This window comes from Rhincodon typus, chromosome 7, assembly GCF_021869965.1.
Source record: "Rhincodon typus isolate 14 chromosome 7, sRhiTyp1.1, whole genome shotgun sequence".
NCBI classification, from domain to species: Eukaryota; Metazoa; Chordata; class Chondrichthyes; order Orectolobiformes; family Rhincodontidae; genus Rhincodon; species Rhincodon typus.
The window spans coordinates 54,017,405-54,042,404 of record NC_063338.1 but is presented as its reverse complement, the minus strand read 5'-3'; the positions used below and the strand labels follow the sequence as shown (position 1 = coordinate 54,042,404).

Genomic DNA, 25,000 nt, shown 5'->3' with positions numbered 1-25,000 from the left:
AGAACTGTATGTACCTGCTATTGGAACATAAAATTTTAACTGCATTTATGTTCAGTAGTAATTACATGCATGATTTGTACTAACTAAAAACTGGTTTTCACAAAAATGAACCTCCAGTTCAACAAAAAACAAATTTTCTTTGAATGTTGCTACTACTTTCTTCCAAAACATCATCACAATTTTAAGATAATTCAAATGCAATTATAGGAAATTTGAGATTCCCATCTCCTGTTTCAACTAAATCAGTTCCAGTTTGGATGTTGTTTCAACAAAAAAGTTATCCTGATGCATTGGACTGGACTTTGTAGTCAGTACGCTAACTTCAAAGTCACAAAAATAGGCAGGAAGGCAAGTGGTGAAGATGCCACAAACAGTTGCAAAAAGATACAAACAAGGTACAAGTGAGTGGACAAAAGCAAAGCAGATGGAATGTCGTAAATTGAGAGATTTTTTATTTATACAGGAAGAAGAGCTGAATATTATTTAAATGGAGAAAAAGACAGCAGAAAGCTGCAGCAGAGGGATTTGGGGATCCTTGTCCACAAACCATAAAAAGGTAGCATACAAATTCAGCAGGTAATGAGGAAAACAAATGGAATGTTGGTCATTATTCTCAAGGGAATATAAAAATAGGGAGATTTTAATAAATCTATATAAGGTAGAGATGGACCACCCAAAAATACTGTGAACAACTTTTGGTCCTGCATCTAAGGAAAGATATATCAGTATCAGAGGCAAGCCGTCGAAAGTTTACTAGGTTAATCCCAGGATCAGAGAGATTTCCTTATAAAGGAGAGGTTGAGTAGTTGGGCCTCTACTCATTTAGAAGGATGAGAAGAGACCTTGTTGATTCTTAGGGGGATTGACAAGGTAGATGCTAAAAGGTAATTCCCTGTGGGAAAGTTTAAGACAAGAGGGCTTAATCTTAGAGTACAGGGTCTACCATTTAAGACTGGAACGAGGAGAAATTTCTTCTCTGAGGGTTACGAATTTGTGGAACTCTTTGCCACAGAGGTCTGTAGAGGCTGCGTTATGAACTATATTTGAGGCGGAGATAGTCAAATTCTTTATTGGCAAGGGAATCAAAGGTTTTGTGAAAAAGGTAGGAAAGTCAAGTTGAGAATTAGAAAATCAGCCAGGATCTTGAATGGTGAAGCAAACTCAATGGACGAACAGCCTACCTCTGCTCCTGCATCTTATGGTCCAAGAAGCTGGCTACAAAAATTGAGAGATCCAAATGACATGATTTTCTCCTTTCCTATCAGCAGTTTAAATCAGACACCAGGTAAAGGGGATTCCTTACGATGCACCAGCAAGGACAGACGCAAAAAGCTAGTCATACTGAAGTATTTCTCTTAAGGCAACCAAGAAGTTAAAACAAAATGTTGGTCATTTTCAATTTAAATTTTCATATATTGAATTAAATTACTATAACTGGACATTGAAAGAAGTTCTGATTTAAATATCAATTTTAATGCAATTTATTAGAGAAATTTGACATCTCTCAAAAGATGAAATTAATTTCTTGATGCCAATGAGGTTGTTCAGCAATAGTTGTGAAGTTAAAAGACCACTAAAAACAGAGTTACATCTCAAATTTTTAAAATGTTTTTACAGCAAGAACAACAATAGAAGAGTGAGTTTCCATTAACTAAATTGATTTTCCATTGACTGTAGTTTGGGCATGCCCCAGGATGTGAAGTCTGGCTAGAAACATTCTGGGAAATATGTAAAATAACATCATGGAAACCTGGTGATGTAGCAGCACAGGTGAATGCAGAGAATGTTGTTAGGAGAGAGAGAGTACAACTAATGAAGTATATTTGAGCTGAATTATTTAGTGTGACAGTGAGTGAGATGAAATGAACTAAATTCCATTCTAAGTCTGAACAATTCCTCCCCCTGCCATTCCTCGAGGGATGCAAATCCACAACGCATCAGAGTCTACTGGGTTCAATCAGAGACTAAACTATAGCATTATTAACACTAGCTAATCATTATACCAACATCCAGCAGTCTCAGCCCGAGCCCAACCTCTGCTCACAATCATCATCTTTTCTTTTCTAGTTCTGTTACCTAAGTGAGCATCTTGGCTGAATTGAGCATTATTCACATTTTTTTGAATATTTTATGCAAGTGGCCTTCGTCAAGCCAGGCTTTTCCGAGGATTGGCAAGTAGGTTCTTGGCACAGGTATGGTTAGGTGGCATCTGAACTGAGGCTCTGGCTAGTTGATGGCTGGTCCCTAAAATAAGAAATCAGATAGTACCTAAGCACAAGCAATTGGACCTGGTCATTTCAAGGATCTCGGGCTTCCAATACTCTGGTAGACGAGTCTTTCCCAGGGGCTAATAAACTTCCCGAAATGCTTTGTCTGGTCACAAGGAGGCTGAAGCTGGTTCTGGGTTACTCCAGCCATTTCAGGGCAGTTGGCAACTGTTGGGATGCCTTATCAGTTGTCCTCTGGAGAATCTTAGAATTACTGACAGCAACTTCTGGACATATGTACATGAACTCCAAATACTGCTACTAGTTTTGAAGAATAATTAATGCAAATGCTGACCATTTTGCGATTATTATTACCACAAACTCTTGGCCACTATTTTCAAATGCTGCTAACAGAGGCCATGGTTGCTGAATGTCAGAGGGCACAATGGAATAGCAAATTTTCCTGTGTTACCTTCTGCAACAATGGTGCGATTCTTCCAAAAAAAAAGCAGAAAATTCACAAACTTTATTGACAGGTCAAAGGGTGAAGATAGATCCAGGACCTGCTCATCCAAAAGATCATCTTACTCTGCAGCTGTATCACACTCTTCCAAGGAGCAAGTTAAAGTCCAGGACTTCATCTTGGGGCTAGTCACCATTATCTTTAGTGCATCCTGTTCCTACATCTTCCAGACTTTCTTCAAACAGAATGAAAGAGTTGCATTATCTTCCTATGATCCTCGGGATGGTGTTACATCCATGGAGAGTGGATTTTTAGCTAATGAGCTAACTTCAACATTTGCTGCAACTGATGAAAAATGATAATTCAATGTTGCATTTGCAGCTCTGTATAATAGAAAATAACGTTGATTTGAAATGACATACAGGGATTAAATACTCCCTTTCTCACTGCAGCAAAGGGGAACTTGCTTTTGATCTCGTGTTCAGAACATGATTCCTCAAAGCTTGGCAAAAATATTGGGGAAATTGTAGCTTCAACCACGGTGTTGAATCTGAATCAATATACTTCCTACAAATACAATTTTAAAATCATTTTCTCCACTGTGATACCTACACGCCAGAATTCATCTTGAGGGTCTACTACTTACCTAAAGAAGAATATACCTTGTTCTTCTGTGGCATCTACTTCTTGTACAGTTGCAGATTGGCGTGGTCCATTTTTAAACCTTTGAGCTATAGATAAAAATCTTCTATTTCTGCTTTGACAAAACCAACTGAACAGGGCCTTTCCTACATCATGTGTGACACTAAGCATTTGTCACTAGGCAGGGTCACAACATGGAAAAGAATCAACGGCAGTCTCTTGACATCATGGTTGCTATCTTCCTGAAACATTGGCAGCATGCTGGATTAAAAGGTTAGACTCAGAGTCAGTGATCTGACCCCGGGAAAACTGTTTAATATTTTTAAGAAAAGGTCTATTTTGCTCAGAGTCAGCCTGTCTCACAAAGTGCACTGCTTTTGCTAACAGAAATCTTTACATTATAAAAAGCCCAACACAGCATCATCCAGTGCCCCAATAGCTACCCCACCCCATCCCATTAATTAACCTTTGCCCAGGTCATAATGAGGTTTTTCCTTAACTTAAAATAGGAGACGGCAATTTGTGATAATTAACAAGAGGTTCCCTTGCCCATGTTTGACCCGATAGCATGAGATGTCATTGGGTTCAGAGTCAATGTTGAAGACTTGGAGGATCACTCCAACACGACTGTATAATCACTGTGCTACTACATCTGCGGGGTCCGTCCAGCAGTGAACAGAACATAACCAGGGATGGTGATGGTGCAGTCTGGGACATTACAGATAAGGTATCATTCCATGAGTATGACTATGTCAGACTGTTGCTTGACTAGTTTGTCATACAGGCTTTCCCAATTTTGTATGACTCCCCAGATGTTATTAAGGAGGACTCCAAAATGGACAGGGCTGAGTTTGCTACCATCATTTCAACTGCCTTAGTTAATGCCAGGTGGTCCATTCCTTTCTGGAGTCTTTCTAGTAGTCAATACAATTGCTTGGCTTGGTAGCTATTTCAGAAAATACTTGAGTCAGTAAGAAGGGCACTGGATGATCATTTGGGTAGAAACACAGTGTACAAGGGTGTGGGGAGAAAGCAGAAGATTGGCATTTGAACAGCCTCATCTTAACAGAGATGACAAGCTGAATGGCCTCCTTTTGTGTTGTAACAATTCAGATTCTGGACTCTCATGAAAATCAGATCAACTAAGGACAACAAAATTCTTTCCCAAAAGAACATTAGATCGGTTTTTACAGCAACTGACAATGGTTTTGTAGTTGTCATTAGACTTTTCATGAATTCACCATCTGTCACCAGTAGAACTTGCACTTGGATATGCAGATGTGCAGAAATTTACCTGGAACTCTGGGTGACTAGCCCATTGATAACAGCATTATGTCATCACCTCCCACAATATTTGATATTCCAAGAATTATTTTGGCAATTCTTTAATGACTTGGGAATATTTTCAAAGCAACTATTCTTGTTAAAACCCAACTCCAGGCTGGAGGCATATATCCAGAAAAATTCCAGGCTCAGGAGACACTTCAAGTTTCCACCAACTGTAGATGCCATTTAATCACCCAAAAAAACAAATACTGTACATCATCATGGAGCCAAACATTGGTTGCTAGTCCTGTAGAGCTATTGGCAGTAGCAATATGACATATTTAATCTATTGTACTTCTGAAACTTCAGTTCTGCTTTCATCTCAATGTCTTTCCCAAAGACTCCAAATTAAACTAATTGGATATAGTTTGTGTTTTTAGCAATAAGAGCTAGATCATTGCAAAGTTTGGGCATTACAGAGTTTAAAATCCATTCTGGAACCTCCTGCTGCTCCTGTCAAACACACAAATATTTTGGGAATGACAACTAAGACGGAGGCATTTTCATTTTTTTTGTCTACAGAGTACACATTGAACAAAGATTGATAATCTATCAAATTGGCTGTCCTACTGAAATTTCACAAAAAAGTGCACCTTACAATGTGTTAAGCCACGCTCAAAGTTGGACTTGGGCAACAACTAGTACCACAAGCAGTTCCATTTTTCTGCTGTGTTGGAAGAGTTATAGAGTCATAGAGTCCTACAGCACAGAGACAGGCCCCTTGGCCCAAACTGGTCCGTGCCGACCAAAATGTCCATCCACACTAAGCCCATTTCTCTGCACTTGGCCCATATCTTTTTAAACCTTTCCTATCCATTTATTTGTCCAAATGCCTTTTAAATGCTGTTAATGTACCTGCCTCAACCACTCATTCCATTTGCGTACCACCCTCTTGTGTAAAAAAAAAAAAAGTAGCCTCTCAGATTCCCATGTATTCTTTTCCCCTCTTACCTTAAACTGATACCCTCTAGTTCTCGATTCCCCAGTCCTGGGAAAAAGACTCCGTGCATTCACCCTATCCATGTCCCCCATGATTTTATGCACTTCTGTAAGATCCACCCTCAATCTCCTATCCTCTAAAGAAAAAAGTCCTAGCTTATCCCACCTCTCCCTATAACTCAGTCCATAGAGTCCTGGTAACATCCTTGTATTACTTCTGCACTCTTTCTAGCTTAATAACATCCTTCCCATAGCAAGGTGACCAAAACTGAACACAATACTCTTAAGTACAGCCTCACCAACGTCCTTGTACAACTGCATCATAACTTCCCAACTTCTATACTCAATACCCCAACTGATGGAAGGCCAGTGTGCCTAAAGCCTTCTTCGCTGCCCAGTGTACCTGCAACTCCACTTTCAGAGAACCATGCACCTGAACTCCGAAGTCCCTCTCTTCCACTATACTCCTTAAGGCCCTACCATTCACCATGAAACTCCCACCTGGATTTGACTTTCCAAAACGCAACACCGCATACTTATCTATATTAAACTCCATTTGCCACTTCTCGGCCCACTTCCCCCACCTGATCAAGATCCTGCTGCAATTTCTGATAACCTTCCTCATTGTCCACGATACCGTCTATTTTAGTGTCATCCACAAACTTATTAATCATGCCTTGTACATTCTCAACCAAATCATCGATATAGATAACAAACAACAATGGGCCCAGCACTGACCCCTGAGGCACACCAGTAGTCACAGGCCTCCAGCCCGACAAGTATCCTTCCAGTACTACTACTCTGCTTCCTACCATCAAGTTAATTGTGTATCCAATTTGCCCGCTCTCCCTAGATTCCATGCAATCTAACCTTCCAGAGCAGCCTATGTGGAACTTTATCAAAGGCTTACTGAAATCCATATCAACTATGCGGCCACCCTGCCCTCATCAACCTTCCTGGTCACTTCATCAAACAACTCTAACAAATTTGTAAGGCATATCTCCCACGCACAAAGCCATGCTAACTACTCCTAATCAAACCATGTCTTTTCAAATCTTATCATCCCTCAGAATCTTCTCAAGTAACTTACCTACCGCAGATGTTAAGCTTACTGGTCTATAATTTCCAGATTTTTCTTTGCAGCTCTTCTTCAATAAGGGCACAACATTCGCTACCCTCCAGTCTTCCAGGACTTCACCCATAGCAAACGATGATGCAAATATACCAGCCAGGGCCTTCGCGATTTCTTCCCTAGCCTCTTGTAGGGTTCTTGGTTACATCTAGTCAGGGCCAGGAGATTTATCCACCTTCAAACATTCTAATACTTCCAACACCTCCTGTACTGTGATATGGACTGTCCCCAAGATATCGCCACTAACTTCTCCAAGTTCCCAAGTCTTCATGTCTTTCTCCACGGTAAACACAGAAGTATTCATTGAGGACCTTGCCCATCTCTTGCGATTCCACACACACACTGCCACTTTGGTCCTTGAGGGGTCCCATTCTCTCTAGTTATTCTTTTTCCTTTAACATATTTAAAGAATCTTTAGATTCACCCTAATCTTCTCAGTCAAAGCTATCTCATGCCCTCTTTTCACCCTCCTGATTTCCTTCTTCAGTAAACTTCCGTATCCCCTATGTACCTCCAGAGATTCCCTTGACCCCAGCTGCCTGCTCCTCAGCCATGCCGCTTCCTTTTTTTCTGATCAAAGCCTCAATATCTCTCGTCATCCAGGGTTCCCTGCTCCTGCCAGCCTTATCCTTCACCCGCACAGGGACATATAGACCTTGAACTCTAGCTATCACACTTTTAAAGGCCTCCCACTCACCAGAGGTCCCTTTGCCTGCAAACAAACTACTTCAATCAACCCCTGCAAGCTCCTGTCTAATTCCATCAAAATTTGCCTTGCCCCCAATTTAGAACTTGAACCTGTGGGCCAATTGTCTTTTTCCATAACTATTTTAAAATTAATAGAACTACGGTACCAAAGTGCTCGTCTACTGTCACCTCAGTCACCTGTCCTGCCCTATTTCCTAAGAGTAGGTCAAGTTTTGCTCCTTCCTGAGTAGTACCCTCTGTACACTACTTAAGGAAACTTTCCTGAACACATGGAGTTATGGAGTCAGTTACAGCACAGAGTGGTGTTTAGTCCATCAAATCTGTGCAGATTCGCCGTCAAACAATCCTGTTAAACCCACTGTCCTGTTCCATCTCCACAGTCAAGGCTACTTTTGAAATCATTGATCATTGCCACTTTGGCAACAGATTCTAGGTCATTATCACTCAGTATCCAGAAGATCTTCCTCACAAACAACTGAATATACCATCCAATAATAAATACGGGTTTGAAATACTTAACGAATTATGGATCAAAATAATTGATTTTTTAAACATTATAATTATGCTTGTATTTTAAATGGTTAAGGTTAACTTCTTTCAAAATATCAATAAAAAGTAGCTTACTATCAATTTATTTGCAGAACTTTAACGGAAAGTGGAAATGGAAACTAATATGACAAGTTTTGGAATTTTGATTGTTTTGAAAGAAAAGCCGACGAACGTGGTTAGTGGCTAGAGGCTAGAGATTGTTTGTTTAAAAAACAGTCTGCAAGTAATATGAAACAATGACCTAAATCCAGCAAAGCTCAAAGCATGTGACTGAAGATTCCTCTGCTGTTGACAAAATGAAATTTACTATAAGCAGAGTAAACAGAAAAAAAATCATTTCTCTTGCTCTCATTTCAAAAGAATTGTAGGGTCGAGCTCAGAAGCAAGTTTAGCTTCTCTTCAGAAGGGCAATTTACGGTACAAGTCACCTCAGTAGAAGAATTCTGTTTGTTAATCATTCCAACTGGGAGCGTTTAATTAGAAATTTGCAGGTTCTAAGAATTGAGAAAAAATGTAGGCTCTCTAAGTTTTGAAAAACTTAGAGGCAGCAGACTTGTAAAGGACTACTGAATTGTCTCCACATTCCATGGCAAATAAACACTAAACAGTTGAGGTAAGGGTGTGATTTCTCAGGACTCCAGTCTCCGCAATAGATAGTGAAGAGAACTAGGTTGACTCTTCTGAAGGAGGGTCCCGAACCAAAACGTCAGCTTCCTGCTCCTTTGATGCTGCCTGGCCTGCTGTGTTCCTCCAGCTCCACACTGTTTTCTTCGGTTGACTCTTTGTTTTGCTGTGCTTTTAGATCATTCTTTATATTTAGGTAGCTTGTTTTGTTCTTTTCTTGTGTGTAATAAACATCCATGTGTTGTTAAGAAAATCTGCAGGCTCATGTGAATATGTTTCATTGACTAACCAGTAAGTTAACAAGCTAAACAAATAAAAATAAAGATGTGATCTACATAGATAGTAGGAACTGGCAATGCTGGAGAATCTGAGATAACAAGGTGTAGAGCTGGATGAACACAGCAGGCCAAGCAGCAGAGGAGCAGGAAAGCTGATGTTTTGGGTCGAGACCCTTCTTCAGAAAACGTCAGCTTTCCCTCCTCTGTTGCTGCTTGGCCTGCTGTGTTCATCCAGCTCTACACCTTGTTACATATGACGTACATAGCCAGTTTCAATCAGCATCCAAAGTTGTGCAGGTTAGGTGGATTGGCCATGCTAAATTGCCCCGTAGTGTCCAGGGACATGTAAGCTAGATGGATAAGCCAAGAGAAAAATCAGGGTTTGGGGGACATGGGCAGGGGGTGGTTGTACGCTCTTCAGAGGGTCAGTGCAAACCCAATGGGCCAAATAGCCTCTTCTGCACTGTAGGGATTCTATGGTTTGACTTGCCCAGTATTACTATCAGCTGGGATGAGAACAACTGCACATACTTAGTCCCCAAACACTGAATAAGCAGATGACACTGGCTTGATAATATTGATATTGAAGAACTTCTGTTTAATTACTGGGATATATTTTCGAGGCACCAGCTTCATTTTTGAGCTCAGTTTTTGTCTAGCTTTGATCTAGAATAAAAGATTTTCAGTGTATTCTTTTAAAAATTGAAGTCATGGTGTACAATTATGTAATGAGGTTTTGCAGTTTCTTGCATTAAGAGTTCCTGATTTCAGACAAAATATCAATTATTTCTCATACATACATCTTATTTGGAGGTTCATACATCTCCTGACAATTGATTATACAGCAACATTCCTAAGAATTTTGTTTTCCATCCTCTCAGTCAATGAATTCACACATTGAGTGAATAAGGCAAAGAGATGCAAGAGGCCAAGGTACAGCGTTTAAGAACATGGATGCTTGAACTGTCTAAAGAGTTGGTTAGGCTACAACTAGAATATTGCGTGCAGGTCTGGAATCCATGTTATGGGAATTGTGCGACTGTACTGGGAGTGTGTAGAGGACATATGCCAGGATATTTCTGGGCTAGGGAGTTTTAGTTGTAATGAGAAATTGGAAAGACTGATCGTTTCCCTTGGAGCAGTGAAAATTGACAGAGGGCATCAATGAGATGTGTAAAATTATGAGGAGCATACGTAGGGTAGACAGGAAGGAACTCCTCCCTTTGGTGGTGAAATCAACGACCCGGGACACAAATTGAATGTAATGGGCAGGAGATTTAGAAGGGCGCGAAGAAATTCATTTTCACTCAGGGGGTGGTGGAAATCTAGAGCTCACTACCTGGCAAAGGCAGAAACCCTCATAACATTCAGAAGCATTTAGCGGTGCACTTGCAAAGTCATGGCATTTAAAGCTATGGGCGAAGTGTTGGAACATGAAATTATAAGAGTTATGTGGTTGTATTTGACCGGTTTAGACTCAATGGGCCTTTTTCTGTGCTGCACGCCTGTAACAGAATCTAACGCACAACCATAAATATTTTAATAAAAACACAAACAGGCAAAATGTTTGATTGCAACAATTAAATTAAATTCAGCTACACCAAACCTTATGAAGTTTTTGATGTTTGGCTTTCAAAGAAAAATGGAATGGGCTCATGAAATCCCTCAAAAAGATTTTAACTTATTCAATCAATGAATGCCAATAACCAATGATCAACAGTATTGTAGTATGTTACACCACACAATGAACTCTGAAATCATATGCATACACTAATGTCACCATAAGAGCTGCTCAGAAAGTGAAAATTTCAATTGAAAAGATACTGTAGAATGAAGATGCAGTTTACCTGTGCTGCAAGTCTCTTCAAAGCTTCTTCCCTTTGCCTTTGTAGCTCAGGCATTCCAGGAACACACTCAGTGTTCAATGCACTGCTATTATGTAAGGATGAAGACGTTTGGGACAGTTGGCTCAGTGGAAGTTCCTGGTGTAGGTCTGTACCTGTTGACAGTTTAAATAGATTAACAGTAATAGTTAATGAAAAATTAGAACTTCAACCAACATTGACTTATGACACTTTTGGGGCAGAACAATCACACAGAAATGAATGTAAAACGATATACATGTCACTGGAAAGAGGCTCCACATTCTAAACAATTAGCATAGGTATGAAGACATTTGGGCTTAAAGCAAGAAGGCTGAACCTTGCTGGAGAAAATAAAAGCGCTCAAGAAACAGTGGCTGGCACTGCTGCTTCACAGTGCTAGGGATCCAGGTTGGATTCTAGCCTTGGGCGACTGTCTGTGTGGAGTTTGCACATTCTCCAAATCTGTGTGGGTTTCCTCTAGGTGCTCCGGTTTCCTCCCACATTCCAAAGATGTGCAGATTAGGTGGACTGACATGCTCAATTGTCCCTTAGTGTCCAGGGTTGCGGCAGGCTAGGTGGGTTAGCCTTGGTAAATGCGGGACTATGGGGATAGAGTGGGATGCTCTTTGGAGGGTTGGTGCAAACTCGACAGGTTGAATGGTTTCTTTTTGCTGTATACTGTTTGATACTGTATTCGATATTACTAACATGTTAATCAGCTGCAAGTTGAAGGGACTAAGATACAAAATGAAAGTCAGTGCTCTCTAGAATTTATGCACTCTGATTTAGTTAACATTAACAGTTAGCTTTTCTGTTATTTTTAACTACTTGCTGGATTTGCACATCAATTGCCCATTAAAGCTTGCCACCCAAATTTAAGCCTGGTATTTCAAGGAGGGAGTAAGAGATAGATCAGGTCAAATCAAACCAACCTCTCTCTGCGTGAGGAAACTATTGGAAGCAATTCTGAGGGTCAAAATTGATCTGCACTTGAAGAGGCAGGGATCAATGAAGAACATTCAGCAAGCTTTTGTTAAGAGGGGTCATGTCTGACCAGCTTGTTCGAAATTTTTTGAAGGGGTACTCAGATGTGTACATGAGGTCGATGCATTCAATGTAGTCTACTTGGACTTCAGTATGGCTTTTGACAAGGTCCCCATGGGAGATTTGATAGCAAAGGCAAGACCCCATGAGATCCAAGGAAATTTTTCAAATTGGATTCAGAATGGGTTGAGTTGCAGGAAATAGAGGGTGATAGATGAGGGGTGTTTTTGTGTCTAGAAATCTGTGTTCTTGAGAAGTTCCACAAAGATCAGTGCTGGGCCCCTTGCTGTTTGTTGTACATATGAATGAGTTAGACTTGAACACAGGAGAGTTGATCATTAGTTTTGCAGATGGCACTAAAATTGGTGGGTTGGTAAATAGAGAGGAGGATAATCTTAGGTTAGAGGAGGATATAGATGGGCTGGGCTGGGCTGGGCAGAGCAGATGGGTTGATCAATGGCAAATGGAATTCAATCTGGATAAATGCAAGATGATACATGTTGGGCAGAATAAACATGGCAAGGGAATACATCATGAATGGTAGGATCCTGGGAAGCAGGACCTTGGTGTGCATGTCCAGAGGTCTCTTAAGGTATCAATACAGATGGATAAAATGGTTAAGGGGGCATATTGGATATTTGCTTTTATTAGATGATGCATGGAGTTTAAGAGCAGGGAGGTCGTCTGAAACTGTATAAAACATTCACAGAGTTTTTGTGTGCAGTTCTGGAATCCACATTACAGGAGGGATGTATTAACGCTGGAGAGGGTATACAGGAGATTTACTAGGATGTTGCCTGGCTGGAGAATTTCAGTTATGAAGAGAGACTGGACAGACTGGGGCTTGGAGCAAAGCAGATTGAAAAGGAGACTTGATTGAGCTGTAAGTCATGAAGGCCATACATAGGCTAGACTCGAAGAAGCTTCTCCCCTTGGAGGAGAAAATGACCTAGGGACATACATTTAAAAGGTAAGGGTCAGGAGGTTTAGAGGGAGTGTGAGGAAAAATAAAATTTAACCTAGAGGGTGGTGGTTTACTGGAGCTGACTGCCTCTACTGGTTGTAGAGGCAGTAGCCCTCATAACATTTAAGAGGTATTTAGGTGTAGACTTGCAATGCCAAAGCATACAAAGCTATGAGCCAAGTGCTGGAAAATGGGATTAGAATAATCAGCTGCTTGCTTTTAACTTGGTGCAGACTCAGAGCTAAAGGTCCTTTTTCAAGTCCAGTGGTCAGACAAAGAGTCACTGGATTCAAAACATTAACCCTGCTTTCTTCCCATGGATGCTGCCTGACCTACTGAGTTTCTTCAGCAACTTCTATTTTTCATTCAGCTTTTCTAGTTCTTTTTCCTTCATTGTTCTTAAAAATTGTGATGGTTAAGCAGATATTTTTTAATCAACCCGATAGAGCACATTATGACGCACCTCTAGAGCAGTTGAGACTTCAACCCAGACCTTCTGGTTGAGAGATAGGGACACTATCACTACACCACACCTCCAAGAGCTAAATTATTGTCCATCAAACTGTTCAGACAGTATGATGCACCTCCAGAGCAGCTGGAAGACTACTACTCCCACTATTAATAATTATTTCTGAAATTTCCTCCCCAATGGCATTGTGGGTCAACTTACAGCTAATGGACTTCAGCAATTCAAGAGGGTAGTTCACCACCACCACCACCACCTCAATTGCAATCAAGGATGGGCAATAAATGCTGGTTCAGCCAGCAACACCCAGACCGTGATTAATTCTTTTTTCAAAAATGTCATTGCCCTAGATATGCCATAATCAGCTTGCACTTGCAATAATTTATCCTCAAAATTATTAACAGACAATAACCTTAGAAAAACGTGCTCTCAACAGAATTCCGGATAGGGTAACAACAAAAATAATGGCCTTGTGTTAAAAACAAAAACCATAAATGATATCTGTGCTTTAGTTTACATATTTTGGTCATAATGAACAACCTCGAGGCAGATTACATCACTTGATTCAATGGCTAGCATCTGATTCAGCATAATCAATTCCCATTCCAGCTGAGGTAGGTTTGAGATCTGCCTCCTTGCCTTGAGTGAAAGGCAACTGCAAACTGCTGATAACTGCCAAACAAACCAGCTCAGTATGAAACATCAGCAGACAATGAGTTAAAGTCCTGCATTCAAACAGAGCTCTCATGACTGAATGAAGTTTATATAAAAAAAATCTGTGAAATTAAAATTACTGTTAGTAAGATTCTTTTACATCTAATTATCGGAGATCAAAAATTAATGGATAGAAATATGCACATCAAATGTATTCCCACATAACATGCTATATATTGAACACACCTAATATTGAACAAACAAAACATTAGAAATAATCAGCAAGTCAGGCAAAACACAGAGAAAGCAAAAAGGTTGATGTGCTTTCATCAGAACTGGAAAACATTAAAGGTGTAACAGATATTAAACAAGTACAGACCTAGAAAGGAAGGGGCAAGAGTGCAGGAGATGGAAGGTAGTACTATGCTGGAATGTAAACAAAAGGGATGATGCTATATAGGTCATTAGGAGGAACAATAAGGCAATGAAAGAAAAGATGGGCCTGGAGGAGCTGCAATTGGGAACAACAAAATAATGACCTGCAGCTGCTGTCTAAAAAAATAAATTTGAGAAGCAACTATAATTTGCAATTGTAGAACTCCAAATTGTCGGATTCCAAAGATTACAAAACACATCACTGATCTAATTAGCAACTCCAACATTTTCTCTCCAGACTTCAAATGTCCAGCAATCACGGTATATTATCGGATACCACAATGTTTATCTTCAAACAAAGAATGCATTTCAGTCCTGTACAATTATGAATTTCAATTCAATGGCCTGAAAAAAAATCCCCTTTGGCATCTTCCTGGGTTGAGATGCACTATACTTCACATATTGCAGACAAGAAACTTACTTTTTGAGAAAACACTGGAGCAATTTGATGCAATTTGTCTCATCCGACCTCCATGACAGCTCAGTGCCACTAGCCTGGAAATTATGGCTGTTTTCCCAAAACCAACATTTCCAATAATTACTGCTCCTTTGTTCTCTGAAGTCTCTCCATTGTGCAATTTCTCATCTATCTTCTGGAACAGCCAATCCCGACCAATAAATATTGAATCTGTAGTAATGCTTGGCACCTCAAACAATAATGGCTTTAATACAATATCAACAGGCTTGTATGGAGAAAATCGCACTAAATAAAATCAAGAAAACAGACTGGATTAATTTTCACTGACATCTCTTAAAAATATGCTCATAATAGCACTATAATTTTCTTGTTATTCAAGTACATTTTACACTTAGTATACAAAAACAAAAATAATTACAAGTTTTGCCCAACGAAAAGCAAGTCAAGACTATATACTGCATCTGAAAATTTGAAACAAAATCAAGCCAAAAACACTGTTGCTCAGCGTCCAGAAATAGTAACTTTATACATAAAGTTTTAAATAATTTATATATCATTTATATAATTTCAATGTTGTCTTTTGAATTGAAAATCGATTTGGTATTTTGAGTGTTACTACAACATGTATCCAACACAGGTACTTCTCCTATAACGTGATAGTTGCACTTGTGTGATCTTGCGCCATAGAAAATTATGTTATAGGGAAATCACTAGAGAAAAATCGCGATACTGTATAGTAGCAAGTTTGCCTTATCCAAACAGCGCCCACTATTCATCAATTGCGTTACTGCCAATTCATGTTAATGAAACACGCATTACAGCAGAAATATCTGTACAAAACACTTAACTGAAGATTACATTCTTACAATATCACAGCATTGTATACCATCGAGGCAGATTTTAAAAGAAATATTAATTCTGATAATACCAATAATTATATTTAATTTAGCAATGATGGAATAAAAGAGTTGCATAAATATAATATCTAAACAGAATTATTCAAACCTTTACTGTTAAATTATGTTGCATATTTATTATAATGCATCATGTTCAGATAACCAAAAATTCAACTTTCAAGGAGGTCAGGCACTTCCGCCAGCAGAAGAATAAATGATACCTATGGTAAAACAAAGTTCTGGACTGATAACTCCAGATTAACCAGTTATGCAAAATTGTTGTACATCTGTCAACCAGAGTGGAAGTAGGTAATGATATGTGCAAATTTTCAATGGTCTGGATAAGCCATTTTACACCAAGATGTCTCTGTGAGAGGATGTTCAAACCCTCAAAGATGGGTAAATCTACGAGAAATTTAAAAAGACTTGCCAATTGGAACAAAGTGAATATAAAAAGCAAGCTGAAAATCATGGTTCAGTGAAAAACTGGCCTGGCTAAGGAGTGGAGGTTTCCACCACTGACACTTTCTACCATTCTGAAGAAAAAAAAACTGAACAACTTGGAACAATTTGACAGGCAAGCATTCTCTCCAGCAAGGACATGGATGAGAATAGCTGCCCATCCCAAGATCCAAAAATCACTGCTAACATGGCTCAAGGCAGCTCAAGTAAATAACACTGCCATCTATGGTCCGATTCTGCAGGAAAAGGCCTGACTACAACAAGTTCATCCGCATCAATGGATAGACCAACTCTCGACAAGATACAGTATTTCATTTCATGCAGTAAATGACAGTGCAACAATAACAGCAAGATGGTCTCACCATGTCCTGAATGAGCAATCACCAATGACATTTTTAAAACAGATAAAATCTAACTGTTTTACTCTCCTTTAACAGATCGCTCTTTGAGGTTCAAAGATGAAACATGTAACAGCACCAAAAAAAAAACTATTGCATTGTGATTGGAAAGTCCAAGAATTCCTGCTGCTTTATAAATGTTAAGAGACTATCCATGCAGCACGTGGTTAAAAAACACAGTTTCAAAGTCTTTGGAGTTGTAATGTTAACTTTTGTTTCTCCCAAGATGTTTCCAGACCTGCTGAGTTTCTCCAGCATCTTCAGTTCAGATTTCCAATCTTTTCTTCATTCGCTTGTGGACTGTGGGCATCGCTGGCTGGCCAGCATTTATTGTGTGTACCTAGATGCCCTTGAGAAAGTGGTGGTGGGCTGTCTTCATGAACTACTGCAGTCCATGCAGTGCAAGCAGACCCACAATTCTACTAGGCAGGGAATTCCAGGATTTTGACCCAGCAACTGTGAAGGAATGGTGATGGCGTTATATTACAAGTAAGCATGGAGACTGGCTTGGAGAGGAACTTGCAGGTAGAGGTGTATGTGCTGCCCTTGCCTTCTTGATAGAAATGGTGATGGGTTTGGAAGGTGCTGTCTCAACACCTTTGGATGAATTTCTAAAATGCAGATTTACATAGTACACACAGCTCGAGCATTGGTGGTACAGGGAGTGGATACTTGTGAATGTGGTGGCAAGTGGGCAACTTTCCTCTGGATGGTGTCAAGCTTCCTGAGGCTTGTTGGACGTGCACCCATCCAGACAAGTGGGCAGTATTCAATCACACTTCTGACTTGCGTTTACCGTTGACCAGAACTCAACTCGACCAACTCTACCAATAGTTTGGTTATAAATAAAAACCGAAAGAACTGCAGATGCTGTAAATCAGGAACAAAAACAATGTTGCTGGAAAAGCTCAGCAGGTCTGGCAGCACCTGTGAAGGAACAAACAGAGTTAATGTTTCGGGTCCGGTGACCCTGTTCCGAGGAAGGGTCACCAGACCAGAAACGTTAACTCTGTTTGTTCCTTCACAGATGCTGCCAGATCTGCTGAGCTTTTCCAGCAACTTTGTTTTTGTTCTTTGGTTATAAATGCAGGTTAGAGGCTAGGAATCCTGCAGCAAGTAACTCACCTCCTAACTCCCCAAAACCTGTCAACCATCTAAAAGCAAAAAGTCAGGGTTATTATGGAATACTCCCCACTTGCTTGGTTAAGTGCAACTCTAAAATCATTCAAGAAGCTTGATGTCATCCAGGACAAAGTAGCCTGTTTGATTAGCACCACATCCACAAAAGGTTCACTCTGTCCACGACCAATGTGTAATAGCAGCAGTGTGCACAAAATGTTCTATAGAAATTCACCTGACTTGGAACTATACACTGTTCCTTTATCATTGCAGAGTCAAAATCCTAGAATTCCTTCCCTCTCAGCTCAGTAGGGAGAAGCATTTCAAGGCAGCAACTCACCACCACTTTCTCCAGGTCAATTTGGGATGGACAATAAATGCTGGCCTAGCCAGAGACATCCACAACCAATGAACAAATGAAAAAATTAGTTCAGCAAAGAAAATCGTTGGCCTTACCATTGCACAAGCCCATTGTTGCATGCCACTTTTAAATAACTGTGAACTGGGTGCCACTGACTCTCTTAAAAAGTAGGCCTTAATAAATGTTGGGCTGGCCAGGGATGTCTGCATCACATGAACAAAACAATAAAAAAGGCAGTAAAGCTCAAGTAAAGTCTGACGCTACCTCCATATTCCAAAGGGGGACTGTAAGTGTTGGTTGCATCTGTTCCAACTCCCTTTTATCTTAAGAAAAAGTAGGAAAATCTTGCTCCGATTAAATAGGATGTTTGTGCAACCATACACTATAAGTAAGGAGTGATATACTTGCTGTAGAAGCAGTTCAAAATAGTTTAATTTATTTGATTGCTGGGATGAACTGACTGTCTTACAAGGAAAGACTGAGCAGCTTAGCCCTGTAGCCATTGGAGATTAGAAGAATGAGAGGCTATTTTATTGAAACAGAAGATTGTGGGGTTTGACAAAGTGGATGCTGGAGAACATTTCACTTTGTACAGGCCTCGAACTTGAAAGCAAAACTTCAGAATCAGAAGTCGCCTTATTTAAATGGAAATAAAAGATAATTTATTCTCTCAGACAGTCACAAATTTTTAAAATTCTTTGAGACTTTACAAAGACTGTCATTGACTAGTTCAAACGGAGACGGATTTTCGAACTATATAATATTCAAGGGTCATGGGGGACAGGCAGAAATGTGGAGAGGAGGCCTAGATCAGATCAGCCTGGATCTTATTGATGAGAGGTGTTGTGCTTACTCCCACTCTTTTGTCTGTTCTCCTTGTAGAAGTTAATAATACAGTAGGCAAATCTAAATTAACTAGGTTATCAATCCGAAAATATCGTAATGTCACACATTTAGGGTGATAATTTAAATTTGAAAATGGTAAGAAACCCAGGCAAATATTGAAGTGTTTAGAAAACGGACTCACTGGAGGAGAGGCAGGATCTAAATCCTTTTGTACATTTAGGTACAGGAACAGTGCCACAGAGAAAGTAATCCTATAAAGAGCAAAGTTACAGTGCAATGATCATGCACACAGTAATCACACAATTTTCATTTACACAACTACATCCTATCCACATTCTTAACATTACATTACAGTATTGTGCAACTTCCTTTCCATTTTTCCAGTTGTTTTGTCTTTCCGCAGTTTTACTTTTATTCTTAAAGGGACCATGGTGCAAAATTGATTAAAAAGAAAAGAGTATTGCTGAATATCAGGGAGACATTTTGTCAAAGTTTCTCTTGCACTCATTAGGACAGATGAAAGAATACCAAATGTAGGAAGATAGGAACAGGAGAAGTGTGTAGAAGTGCTTTGTAACATCTCTGCTGAATGGTCTGACCTTAATTTTTAGACTACGCTCCCAAGAGGTGGACTGTGTGGGTTCACAGTATGGCTCACTGATGCTTGCTTGAAGCTAGCTGCTATATATATTCATGTGTACAGCCCCATCCTCTATAAGCAGTAAGATCGCATTTAGGAATTGCAGCTTTTCCAGATAAACAGAAGTGTGGGGGACAACGGTTCCCTTGTTCCCATGGTAATACCTCGACCAGAGTTGACTTGGCCATTCTGAATTTAAATAACTGTTCCCTGGTAAATTATCCGTGGTAACACCTCACCAATTGAAATCAACTTGTCAATCAATAAGCAGCCTTTCCTTATGCAGTTTAAATTATTGCTCACTTTGAAATTTGGCATTCTTAGCTGTGCTCTAACAAGTGCAGGATAAAAAGCTTTGACAACATTTTTTTCCAGCAGTACAGATGTTGTATGACCAAGCAGCTATTTCAGTTACAAGAAATTCAATATAAAGCAATTTCATGAACAGCATTCCTTGTTTGGAAACAAATTAGTTGTCAACAAGTCAGTCTTCTTGTGCTGTTTGCTTTCAAAAATGGTAAAAGTTGTAACTGCTTAACTCTATAACTGTCAGTTTCTAACTTCTATTTTCTTGAAAACACATGCAAGACACTTAGACAAGAGTTGATTATTCAATTCTAACTTTACTTAAAATTCTGCTCCTATCTTATTACTAACATCTTTGAAACATTTAAACTAAATATATTTCAGCACATTGCTTTAGGAATGACCAACTGATGAGTCATAGGCATCACTAAAAATGCTTGATGGTTACAAGGACTTAAAAGAATTATAATTTTGGAACAAAAATGGAATCAAGGAGTTTGTGGCACAGTGGTAAATGTTACTGGACCAGCAATCTAGAACACCAGGACATTTGCTTGAATCCCATTATGGCATATGGTGAAATTTGAAATCAATAAATCCGGGAATAAATGACAAAATCCCATCTAATGGCCTTTATCTGGTTAGGCCTATGTGGTGACTCTAAACCCACCACAAAATGACTGATATTTAATTGCCTTCTGGAGAATCAGAGATAGGCAATAATTGATGGTTTAGCCAATGATGCCAATATGTTGAGTGCATTTTTACAAACTGATTATTTTTTGTTACAAAATGTTAAAATTACCCATTTACTGTCACCAATTTTTAATTACAGCTGGACATAATGCATTTAAAGAATATTATACTGTCAGTAGGACAATTCATAGTCCCAATAAGTTTGTTGCTATCCAAAGCTATGTAACTTGCAGGTTTTGAACTAATTATGATTTGAAAAATAACAGAACATTGTTTCAAGTTATGTAATGAACCACAATGCAACATTTCTAACCTTTAAAAACAAATTCGTGGTTTGTTACAAAAACATCAGCATATGTACATACAGCAATACCACACCTTTCACATTTTGTTGTACTCTTCCTCCAGCTGTGTTATGCCAAGGCATCCTAAAAGAGGTACGCAATGGTGCATTCCTTTCATCCAGGTAACTCAAATCTTCCAGCTTTGTTGAACTCGTGGCTGGAACAGCAAGAAGTCAAACCAAACAAAATCAGTACCAGTCAAAACCCTATCCAGGCATATCTGAAGATATGCCAATCAAACTGAAAATTATTAACATTACAAATTAATGACCAAAATGCAGAAGATGTTATGCATCATTATAAATGTCAATATAAATTTCTACTGTCTTAAGAGACATTTACAACTTCACTGAATTGCAAATTCAATACTTACAAATTTAATAGATGAGAAAGTAATGGGCATGACATTTCAGACTATTTTCCTTGATAGGGTCTAGGAATCATGAATCCTTTTTCAAAACCATGAACATTTTTTAGCACAGAATTATTATACAGCAGAACAGTTGTTCTGCACCAACGATTTAATCCAGATGACAGTCATCAACTTGTAATTACACTTGGCACATGCTCTGGAATGATGTCAGTGTCCCAGAACAAAACAGTTTGAAAGATTAGTGTATTTCTTCATAGAGTTGATTAGTCAAGGCTACAGAATGACAATGCATCTAAGTTCCAAAAGCTATTTCAAAGACCAGTGTTCTGCAAAAGCATAAAGGTGGTTAATCATGGTTTACATGAACCAACCATCTGAAATTAATAGGTGTGGTACAATGAATGAGAAGAGTAAACATGCAGGAAAACTGGTCATGCATACAAGCTAGGCAGCCCTGCTGGATACATCCTGTTTGTTATGTGTACATCAGATGGCTCTCAACCATAACTTTTCACACGGTTTTCAGAGAGACTATTTCAGCATACGAAACTGGAAGTTGCTTTCTTACGTTGTTCCACAGGTCAGTAGCCATTAATTCTAAAATATACTTTGATTAATTACTGATACTATTCACTTTAAGCTCCACTGTAATTGCATTAACTAGAATTATACCACAGTTACAATAAATGAACACAAATAAAAATGTGGTATACTAGTAACTTCATAGCGAAAAAGCATATTAATCTTTTAAAATGCAACAAGTACATCACTATTTTGTTAAAACAATTACTATGGAGGTGATTACAATTTCAAAGTTGTCATTAATTTTCACACAGAATGACCTCATTATGAACATATATCATAATGCACACAATGAACTAATTCGTGAAAGGGATATTTGAGGCTAATTATCTTTTATTAAAAAAGAAATTTGATGGCCTGCAACAAAAATCCAGATATTCCCAATGCAAGTCAAGTGTTGTATTTTAAATTCCCAAAATAATGTATTTTTTCTTCCTGCTCTGCATTTAAATTAATTTAAGGAGTCACAGGGCAATAATTTCACTTTTTACATAGTCACACATGCAGAATATGCTAAAAATGAAGCATGTTTATGCATAATTTTGTCATTTTGCAAATTTTTCTTCAACTTTGAACCATCTTAAGCGAGTCGACATAAATCAGAATATTGCTTCAGAAGCAGTCAGTAAACAGATTTGAGCACCGTAAGAGTTTTTTTTTTCTAAACTAGAAAAAGATCTTGGCTTTTCAGTCTATCCGCACCCCTTATGATTTTATAAACCTCTACAAAAACCCTCAGCCTCCGACACTCCAGGGCAAAAAGCCCCAGCCTATTCAGCTTCTCCCTATAACTCAAACCGTCCAGTCCTGACAACATCCATGTAAATCTTTTCTGCACTGTGTCAAAGTTTAACAACATTCTTCCTACAGAAGGACGACCAGAATTGTAAGCAATATTCAATAAGATATTTTCAAGTCAGCATAGTGACTTACATGGAGAGGAACTTGCAGGTGGTATTCCCATGTATCTGCTGCCCTTGTCCTTCCAGGTAGAAGTCACTGTGGTTTGGAAAGTGCTGTCAAAAGATCTTTGGTGAATTACTGCGGTGCATCTTGCAGTAAATACACACTGCTCCCACAGAGCATTAGTGGTGGAGGGAGTGGATGCTTGCAGATGTGATGCCAATCAAGCAGGTCATGTCCTGGATGGTGTCAAGCTTCTTGGGTGTTCTTGGAGCTGCACCCATCCAAGCAAGTGGGAAGCATTCTGCCACACTCCTGACTTGTGCCTGGACAGGCTTTGGGAAGTCAGGTCAGTTACTCGCCACAATATTTCTAGCCTCTGAATCAGTCACGTAACCACTGAGTTTATGGGACAATTCCAGTTGAGTTTCTGGTAAATGGTAAATCCAAGGACATTGATTGATGGGGTTTCAGTAATACTAACACCACTGAATGTCAAGGGGCAGTGCTTAGATCACCTCTTATTGGAGATGGTCATTGCCTGGCCTTTGTGTGGCGTGAATGTAACTTGCCACTTGTCAGCTCAAGCTTGAACGTTGTCCAGATCTTGTTTCATTTGAACATAGGCTGCTTCAGTATCTGAGAAGTCACAAATGGCACTGAACGTTGCACAGTGAGCATCCCACTTTTGACCTTTTGAAGGAGAGTAGGTCATTGATGAAGCAGCTGAAGATGTTTGGGCCTAGAATAATACCGAGGAACTCCTGTAGAGAGATGCTAGAGCTGAGATGACTAATCTCCAACAATCACGACTACTTTCTGGTGTGCCAGGTATGACTCCAACTAGAAGAGAGTTCTCCTCCGATACCCATTGATTACAGTTTTGCTAGAGTTCCTTGATGCCACGCTTGGTCGAATGCAGCCTTGAGGTGAAGGGCTGTCAGTCCCACCTCACCTCTGGAATTCAGCTCTTTTGTCCATGTTTGAATCAAGGCTGCAGTGAGATCAGGAGCTGAGTGGCCCTGCCAGAATCTAAACTGAGCAGGCTATTGCTGACCAGGTGTTGCTTGAAAGCACTGTTGATGACACTTTCCATTACTTTATTCATGATCGAGAGTACACGGATGGGACAGTAATTGGAAGTGTTGGATTTATTCTGCTTTTTGTATACAGGAAATACCTGGCAGTTTTCCACATTGTGGGGTAGATGCCAGTGTTGGGATTGTACTGGAAGAGCTTGGCTAGAGAGGCTGTAAGTTCTGGAACACAAGTGTTCCGTATTATATCAGGGATTTCATCTGACCCCATAGCCTTTGCAGTATCCAAGGCCACCAAACATTTATTGATATCACATGGACTGAATCAAATTACATAAAGACTGATATCTGTAATGCTTGGGACTACTGGAGGAGGCCATGATGGATCATCCACTTAAGATTGCTGTAAATGCTTCTGCCTTATCTTTTGCATTAATGTACTGGGCTTCTCCATTACTGAGGAGGAGGAGGAGGATATATGCAAAGCCATCTCCTCCAGTGAGTTGTTCAGTTGTCCACTACCATTCACAACTGGATTTGGCAGGACTGCAGAGCTTAGATCTGGTCGGTTAGTTGACTCTGCCTATTACTTGTTGCTTATATTGTTTGGCATGCAAGTAGTCCTGTTTGCTAACTTCACCAGGCTGACATCACATTTTCAGGTATGCCTGGTGCTGATCTAGACATGCCTTCCTGCAATCTCCATTGAACCAGGGTTGATCCCCTGACTTGACAGTAATGGGTAATGGGTAAGTGGGGGTTATGCCAGGCCATGAGGTTGTAGACTGTGGTGTACAATTCTGCTGCTGTTGGCGGCCCACAGTGCCTCATGGATGCCCGGTCTTGAGTGGTTAGATCTGGTTGAAGTCTGGCCCATTTAGCCCAGCGATAGTGCCACACAACACGATGGAGGGTATTCTTGATGTGAAGCTGGGTCTTTGTCTCCACAAAGACTGTGCGGTGGTCACTCTTAGCAATACCATCATGGAGTGATGCACCTGCAGCTAGCATATTGATATAGAGGAGGGTAAGTAGGTTTTTCCCCTCTTATTGGTTCTCTCACCACCTGCCACAGATCCAGTCTAGCAGTCCTTTAGAAGTCAACCAGCTGAATCAGTAGTGCTGCTGCCAAGCCACTCTAGGTGGTGGACAGTGAAAACATCCACTCAGTATATTTTGCACCTTTGCCACCCTTATAGCTTCCTCCAACTGTTGCTCAACGTGGAGGAGAACTGATTCATCACCTGAAGGAAGACAGTCTGTGGTTAACAGCAGAGGAAATGCTTCCCATGTTTAACCTGAAGTCATGAGACTTCGTGTCTG

General features: G+C 39.7%; 1 protein-coding gene across 1 annotated transcript in view; it reads right to left on the bottom strand.

Annotated features, from left to right (window-relative positions):
• The window catches only part of LOC109913378 (protein TANC1), a 150,709-nt gene that overhangs the window by 22,897 nt on the left and 102,812 nt on the right, over positions 1-25,000 (bottom strand). The window contains exons 8-10 of the mRNA XM_048599215.1: positions 20,817-20,939; positions 14,718-14,999; positions 10,716-10,867 (exon numbers count right to left, since the gene is read on the bottom strand). Coding sequence (XP_048455172.1) covers positions 10,716-10,867; positions 14,718-14,999; positions 20,817-20,939 — 557 coding nt within the window. The remainder of the gene's footprint in view (positions 1-10,715; positions 10,868-14,717; positions 15,000-20,816; positions 20,940-25,000) is intronic.